Below are 8,151 nucleotides of genomic sequence, written 5' to 3'. Positions count from 1 at the left end.
TTATTGTGGACATGCCTGAAGATCCTATAGCTCCTATAATTCTAAGAAGGCTATTTCCTAGAACTATTAAAGCTCTAATCAATTTACATGAAGGGAATGTGAGAATTGAACTACCATCCAAAGACCCACTGTAGTACACTTCACTAGAAAGAAGAAGGCCAAACATGATGATGATGGGATCATTACTTTGAAAGCAAATTACTTTAGAGTGGGCTTCCACTTCCAACACCTAAGTGATCACCATCTTGGTCAAGCTAATTGAACTTAACTAGAAGCGCTCCATGGGAGGCAACCCATGTTCAATAAGTTTTTCTATCTAATTCTCATTTAGTTTAATGTTTTGTTCTATTTGTTTTTCGTTTCGTTTGTTTTTGTTTTTGGTAAAGAGTGTTCATGAGATCCTTTGGAAAAGAGGAGAAGAAAATAATTATTAATGCCTTTTGATTTTATATACTAACGGTTGCGCATTCTTGATATTATATGTTATTGTTTTTCCTTAGTCATTTTTGAGGTAATGTTGATGCACAAGGGCACATGCAAAATGCACAGAAATTTTTTAGTCACAAGGCCCATGGCATTACCAAAATTTGTCAAAATTTGAGCAAGTGTGGAGATGTTCTCCGAGAGCGGGGCCATGAAAATGGCCGCATCATCGGCATAGAGGGAAATCCTCAAAAGAGCCCGTTTGACGGGAAGCCTTTGTAGGAGACTCTGGTCAAGGGCAACTTGAATGATACATTGCAAGGGATTAATGGAGATAACAAAGAGGAGGGGAGAGAGCGGGTCTCCTTGCCACAACCCCCGACCGTGCTTTATTGGGTCTCCCGAGATACCATTAAGAAGCACTCACGATGTAGCCGTGGATAGAAGGGCCATGATACAATTTTGAAACCAAGGAGGGACCCGAGTTGTTGAATAATCACCTAGCATAGTTTCGGACGGAATCGGACCCTTTCTTGATGTCCAACTTGAAGAGGAGTGTGGCATTTTTCCTCTGGTGAAATCACCTAGCATAGTTTCGGACGAACGTGCAGATTTCGTGAATACTTCTCTTTTTGATGAAGTTAATTTGAGGTGCATTAAATAAAAAAAAATGACTGAACTCTTGATGAAGATTTCTTTGGGTCGAATACAAAGTAACCGGAAAAAGTTTCTCAAAATTCTAATCTTACAAATATGAAAAAAAAACAAATAATGGAAAATCCTACAAAGTCCTTTAATTGTGTTTGAGTAAGATGACCTAGAGGGGGTAAATAGGCGACTACTAATTTTACTCAATTTCACATACTTTAGGGATATGTGTGAATAAAAGAGGTGATCCTAAAATACAACTAGCTGAAAAATCCTACTCCCTCCGATCTAGATTAGTTGATGCTAAAATGGATGTATCTACAACAAAAATGTGTCTAGATACATCTATATTAGCATCAAGTAATATGGATCGGAGAGAGTATATGATGCGATACACAAAACCCACAAGCAATGAAGTTGAGTGAAATAACCAAAGTGGAAGGAGAAGATGACTCGGTAATGTATCCTATCCTGAAGGTGAGATCCTTGGGGGACTCTAATACCCGTTGGAGAGGTTTTGTAAACCAACCCACAGGATCCATCATGGATGTAGCTTTTTTTTCTCCCTTCTGCCTCCAAACCGAGTGATACCTATTCCATTATGGGGATCTTGAGGTGATCATCGAAACTTTACAAACTCCTTGATGAAAATACACACGCCGAGTGCTCACCAAGCATCTCTAACTGTCTAGGTTCCCCATAAACCTAAGAGTAACAGGACCAAGCTTACTCAAGATTGGAATTTTACTTTTGCTCGGATGCAAATGTAAATCGAGGTTTCCTATCTTTTTCCCTCAAAGAAATACAAGAATGAGTGGAGTGATGAATATGATTAAAGATTAAGTGTGTGTCTCAGTGTTCAAACCCGCCCGGATCCACATGCGTTGTTGTGGTGCCAACTTGAAGGCGGATTCCAGCGACGAGCCAGAGAACCAGTTGTGCTACCGGAAATGTCGTTGCCGCACGTGAGGAGGGCAGCCTGGAAGACATGCCAGCCTTCATGGCCACAATTCGTACACCCATGGTCGAGGGACTCATCAACCGCGATTCCAACTCATATATGGTTAGGGCTAGATTAGTTTCATTTAAATTTCCATTGTTTAGTTTAAATTTCCATTTTGGTTTAAATTCCATTGAACTAGACCAAGTTTTATCAAATTTTGTGATATGTTTTGAATTTAAGCGTTGCTAAAGAAAGAATTGGGGGCGCTGTTGTGGACACCCGCCCCCACTGGTCCGACGCCCCCAAACAGGATATAATTGGGGATGCTTCGAACAAACTCTAGGGGACGCCGGTGGATATGCTCTTGGTCCCTATATTTGAGAGCTTAGACTAGAGTATTGGTGTGACATTGAACGATGCAGGGCTCACATGTATAGTTGGGTACATGCGGTAGACACTGTGACCGTGCAACAAATAAACTGGCTTTTATGGCAGAAAAGGCATGCACCACCTACATTTCAACATTTTATTTAGTCTATTCAATCCAGCATCTTTACACGTTTTTTTTATAAAATACAATACAAATTAGAATTTAAGAACAAAATGCTGATTTTCCGTCTCTGGTATGGAACTGCATGCTCGACCGCCAACGATAATCAGGCAGATTTACAAAGATAACACATGGAACCCTATTTTAGCCATCATACATTCGCAGATACATCGTGGTAGATCAGTTTGACGAGTATTTCTGTGCCAAGGCCTCGTAGTGTTTCCTTTTCTGTAGCCAACATCAAGAAAAGGTGAGGTAGATGCTACTATAGTACTGTAAGGAGTTTCTTAACATAGAATCACCACATTCCCAATTAAATCTTCATTTTGATACCACTTTGTATTTCAGGCGCAAAAACCACCAGATTTTGACGATGTTTTCTCAAATAGCACTTATCCTAAATTAATAACAAATTGACACCGTTTCTAACCGATGAGGCCCAGTTGGCAGGCCCAATTTGCTGAAGTGGACTAGAGCCCACTTAAAAAAGTGAAACAACACAAAATATAAATAAAAACAACAACAAAAAATAGATGAGCCCTCAACTCGTATCCCCACCCCATCCCGCACGCAGCAGCCGCCGAGCCTGCCCGCACGCAGCCACCGCCGAGCCTGCCCGCACTGCCAGCACGCAGCCGCCGAGCCGCACGGCGGGGATGGGGAAGACGACCTCCGAACCTGCACGCAGTCGCCGAGCCTGCCCAGCGCCGCCGCCTCGCCATGCCCGTCGTGCTGCTGCAGGCGCTCGGGGTCAACCCCGCCATGGCCGAGCTTGGGCTCGAGGCGGTTACGGTCCCTACCACCGCTGCCTCCCCTGAACGTGCCGCCTCCCGGACCCGATTCACCTGCCGCTCGGTCTCCTCCCCGCACGCCTGCGAGGAAGGCCGCTGCCGCACGCCGGCGAGGAATGCCGCCGCGTGCAAGCCCCTGCTCGACGGGCCCGAACCCCGGCCTCCCGCACGCTCACCGGAGCCGCTGCGCTGCAAGGCCGTGGAGGGGTGGTCTCCAGCGAGGTGCAAGGCACCGATTCAGCGACTCCATGGTCTCCGGCGAGGTGCAGGGCAGCGACCACATGGCCTCCGGCGAGGGATCCCTTCCTCATCGCCATACTCCGGCGATGACGGAGAGAGATTTTGACTTTCGATTTTTTCTAGATATTTAGGTTTTTTTTAATTATGCTGACATGTGGGGCCCAGTCTATTGGAAGAAATTTTTGCCACATCAGCCTTACATGTGGGCCTGGCCTGTCAGAAATCGTGTCAATTCACGCTCAGACATGGTTTAGTGTTTTTTGTGAAAATGTCAGCAAAATGTGGTGGTTTTTTGCTTCCGAAACATAAAGTGGTACCAAAATCGACATTTAGCTGGAAATGTGGTGGTTTTATGCTAACAACTCGGGTGAAGCAAAACGAATGATTATCAGAAGGTCTGTAATACCTGTTTCGACACCGAGGGCTTTATTTTGGATAGAGCTTGCTCAAAGTGGGATAATTCAATCGAAGGATCTGGACATGATGAGCTTAATGATAATGCCCCATTCTCCAGGGGTTCCAAACTCTCTTCCAGGGCTGCCATGGCTGCTCCGTTCACCTGAAGAAGGAAGCATGTGAGTTAATTCCCTTCATGTTCCAAATTAACGGGCATGCATGCTCCTGATGTACATGCTTCATCACAAAGAACAAATAAGACACTCAATGAAAAGGCACATAAATTACCAGCGATGCTAGGTCAGCACCAGAGAGATTTCTGCACTCCTCACGACGTGCAAGTGCATCCAAATCAACAGTGGAGGATATAGGTTTTTTCTGAGAATGTGCTAGGGCTTTTATTATCGAAGCTCGCTCTTCAGCACCAGGCAAAGGTACAAAATGCTTCTGCCCAAATCTACCAGGCCGTAGAACAGCGTCATCTATCACATCAATTCTGCACCATACATAGAGATGCATGCTAATTGACGCCTTCCTTTCAGGGATAATTACATAAAGAGTCTGAAGTGGCTGACAATACCTATTTGTAGCTCCAATAACATAAACACCTTCATGCTGACCAGCACCATCAAGCTCAATAAGTAACTGCGAGCACAACAAATAGAATAACACTGAGCCAAAGGAACACACAATTTAAAAGAATCTTTATTGCAAGATTTATCCATAAGATGTCCAAACCTGGTTTAGGAGACGTTCAACAACCCATCCTCCCTCCTTCCCTCTTTTTGTTGTCAAAGCATCTACCTGGCACATCAGTCAATAAATAATTGAGAATCATATGATGAGAAAAGCACCTTTACAACCAAGACCCACAAGTTGCAATTGCACAAATGTACCAAACATGAAAATGTGTTTCAAGAGATTGAGCCAAGTTTCCATCAACAGAATAAATAATGTATACAAATAGCTTAACAGAAAAATTACCTCGTCAAAAAAAAGAATGCACGGGGAGTTGATTCGGGCACGGGTGAATATCTTCCTTACACCTGATTCACTCTCCCCAACATACTTGCTCAATAATTCAGGACCCTAAAGTTCCAGAGAAAGAAATATCTAAGCACTCTGTATAGAACTGAAGAGGATTTTTTTATTTACAACTGAATAACTCCTTAACAGCTCCCTTGCAACCGAAAAAACAAAATGTTGCAAAATGGTATTGCATTTTTGAAAATGCTACATACTGAGAAAAAATGTTACATTCAGATTTTTTTGCAGCATTGACGGGATTTTTTGCAACTTTTTACAGACTATTGGAAAAATGTTGCAGACAGATGCTGCATGCATACTCTGAAAAATATTGCTACACGTGAAGCTTTTCACTACATTGATCAGACACACGAGATTAACTTACTTAAGTGCATCGAATGGCTCCTAAGGTGGAGCAGGCCGAGTCCTAGCGGTTGCCATGGCAAAACCACCTTTGTACCATGTAACAAATGGAGTTTAACAGCTACTTTGCAGTCGATGGCATGTTGGCAACCAATTCAGTTTTTCAGTGCTAAATAAGCAAGCACCATTTTGAATGAGCACTAAGGAATTATTCAGCAGTAAATAAGCAATTTGCACAAACATACAAAAATGGAAGGAGTATACTGAGAATATATAAATATAAGAATCAATTTACCTTAATGTGAATAAAATTAGCCCCTGCGTCGTGTGCAACTGCTTTTGCTATTAGTGTTTTCCCACAGCCCGGGGGTCCGAACAGCAAGACACCAGCTTGCATGTTAACTCCAAATTTCTTGAGATGAACGAAGAGGACATTAAAACACAATTAAAGGATAAAGAGAATATGAAAGAATTTTTATGATTCAAATAATCGCCACATATGTCTTATGATTCCAATAGCTGTCCATATTCTGAACTATAAATGCCGGTGGGCAATCAGTAGTGAAACCATATAATGGAATATAGAAAAAAAAAACACAGTTAAGATGGCACCTTGTAATATTCGGGATACTTGATACATCGAACGATGCAGCGGTCCAATTCCTTTTTTAACGAATCAAGACCTCCAACAGAAGCCCATGTGACATGAGGCACAGAAGATAATCCTTCTCTTCTCAATGATGGCTGAACCACTTTGATTGCTCCCTTTAGCGATTGAAGTAATTAACATGGTATGTTAGACACTACTGAAAGCTAATAACAGAAGAAAACAGGATGGAAATTAAGGCAGGACACACATCACTAAAAGAAAAAACAATGTAGTATGAACATACTTGTGATAAGAGAAGGACAAAAATGACCATGTTATAATCCATGTCAACTTAGGCACCATGAAATTAACACACACCACATATTCATAAACACTAAGACAGTCGGATAATAGAGATCAGAAGATTCATTCTGGAATGCAAATCTTAAACTAGATGAAATAAACGTAAGAATTCTAGTGATGCAGATGTAAAAGGTGGAATGCTTACCTCAAAGTCATCCATAGTAATACTCAGGCTCTGCATCTCGTGTTTATCCCAAGGACTCCTCCACCAGTCCTGCGTGTTGTTTCTTTCCTTCAAACACTTGTCTTTTCTTACACTAACTATTCTATTTATAGCTAGATTTCCTGCTGTATCAACCAACAACTTCAAGTCGGCACCCACAAATCCTGGCGTAGCCTTTGCAATCTTCAACAGGTCAAACTGGCCTTCTGGTGGCAGTCGAAGTTTGTGAGCAAGCCTCTCCAGTATCTGCTTCCGTGCATTCTCATCCGGAACATCAAGATATATTTCCCGATCAAACCTTCCTGGTCTTCGAAGCGCTTGGTCAACAGCATCAGGCCTATTGGTAGCTCCTATAACAATGACATGGCGAGGCTTCTTTTGGAATGATTCTGAATCCATGTCATCAGCACCCGACTGAATATTGGTCTGGTGGAATTCATCCATGCATGTCATTAGCTGTGTAACTATCCGCCGTTCCATTTCTCGCTGCATATTCTCCCGCTTGGATGCAATTGCATCTATCTCATCTATAAATACAATTGAGGGAGCAGTCCTGTAGGCCTTCTCAAACAAGATTCTGATGTTTTCCTCGGAACCTCCTGCAAGAACAAAACCATATCAGTGAGTACTGTATTACGATGTTTTACTTACTCGTTCCAGGATTAAAACAAAATAGCTAGTAAAAGGCAAACCAAGTTCACAACTTTCGGTGCACATTAAGAATCGGATAGCATACCGGAGACCCCGGACACGACATCGGGCGCCGAGATTTTGTAGAACGGGACGCCAGTCTCGTTGGCAATTGCGTGAGCAAGCGTGGTCTTCCCACAGCCGGCCGGTCCGTGCAGCAGAATCCCAGCCACAGGCCGCACCCCAAGCCACAGTGGCAGCTCCGGATGGCACAGAGGGACCACCACCTCCATCATCAGCTGCTCTATCACCGACTCCATGCCCCCGAGGTCAGCAAACCTTACCCCTCCCCCCCTGTCATGGCCTGATCCTTCAGCATCAGCCATGATAACCTCCTCCGCGGTGGCCTCCATCTCGGGCTGCTGGTTAGCGTCGGGGACTCGTTTGGATTTTTGGGACGAGTAGCTGGAGCGCAGCAGTGATTTCGTGACGTCATAGGCGGGGGGAGGAGGCGAGTGGATGGTGGAGGACGATGAGGCGTCATGACTGCTGCTGCGGCGGCGGCGGGAGGTGCTGTCGGATCCTGCATCGCCTGAAGGAGGCAGGGAGGAGAGGACCCGGCGGACCACCGAGGCGAATAGCTCGAACTTGTAGCGCTGGTACTCGCGGTGCCGCAAGCGGAGGGCGTGGGCGACGTCGTCGGCGGAGGAGCCGGGGACGGCGAGGCCGGCATCTGATAGGATCACCCGGCGTATGCGGGACTCAGAGCAAGACGAGGGCCGCCGTGGGCGTGGGCGCGGGCGCGTTACCATTGGCGGCGACTGGTTAGGGTTTGTGTACGAGAAGTGTCAGACCAACTCCAAAGGCACCCCTTTATGAAAACAAAAACTCTAAAGACACCCCAAAATAGTCCTGTTGGTAGTTTTTCGTTTTTATTTTTTAACTCCTTTTTTCCTAAAATCCGCTCGCTCGTCTAGACGTTCTGGCCGAATCGATCGGCTCCGCGCTCGCTCGCCTCTACGTCGT

At 44.5% G+C, this 8,151-nt stretch overlaps 1 protein-coding gene across 1 annotated transcript; it reads right to left on the bottom strand.

The window, feature by feature from the left end:
• Window positions 1-2,498: 2,498 nt before the first annotated feature.
• On the bottom strand, window positions 2,499-7,944 carry LOC127295785 (cell division control protein 48 homolog C). The gene is made up of 10 exons (XM_051325782.1): window positions 7,232-7,944; window positions 6,478-7,094; window positions 5,993-6,145; window positions 5,676-5,792; window positions 4,976-5,080; window positions 4,730-4,795; window positions 4,572-4,636; window positions 4,280-4,487; window positions 4,002-4,154; window positions 2,499-2,792 (listed from the first exon to the last, which is right to left on the bottom strand). Exons 1-10 carry the CDS (start codon window positions 7,935-7,937, stop codon window positions 2,745-2,747), a joined length of 2,238 nt encoding a protein of 745 aa, XP_051181742.1. The 5' UTR covers window positions 7,938-7,944; the 3' UTR covers window positions 2,499-2,744.
• Between the last annotated feature and the right edge of the window lie 207 nt (window positions 7,945-8,151).

This window comes from Lolium perenne, chromosome 4 (assembly GCF_019359855.2).
Source record: "Lolium perenne isolate Kyuss_39 chromosome 4, Kyuss_2.0, whole genome shotgun sequence".
In the NCBI taxonomy this organism is placed as follows: domain Eukaryota; kingdom Viridiplantae; phylum Streptophyta; class Magnoliopsida; order Poales; family Poaceae; genus Lolium; species Lolium perenne.
The sequence above is the reverse complement of the archived record's forward strand: the minus strand, read 5'-3'. Positions and strand labels throughout refer to the sequence as shown.

Excerpts from the sequence above, each read along its gene's own strand:
- LOC127295785 (XM_051325782.1), bottom strand. The coding sequence starts at position 7,937 with ATGGTAACGCGCCCGCGCCCACGCCCACGGCGGCCCTCGTCTTGCTCT. Across the intron at positions 6,146-6,477 it reads TTACTATGGATGACTTTGAG|GGAGCAATCAAAGTGGTTCA; the intron begins GTAAGCATTCCA and ends CAATCGCTAAAG. Across the intron at positions 2,793-4,001 it reads AGCCCTCGGTGTCGAAACAG|AAAAGGAAACACTACGAGGC; the intron begins GTATTACAGACC and ends TGTTGGCTACAG.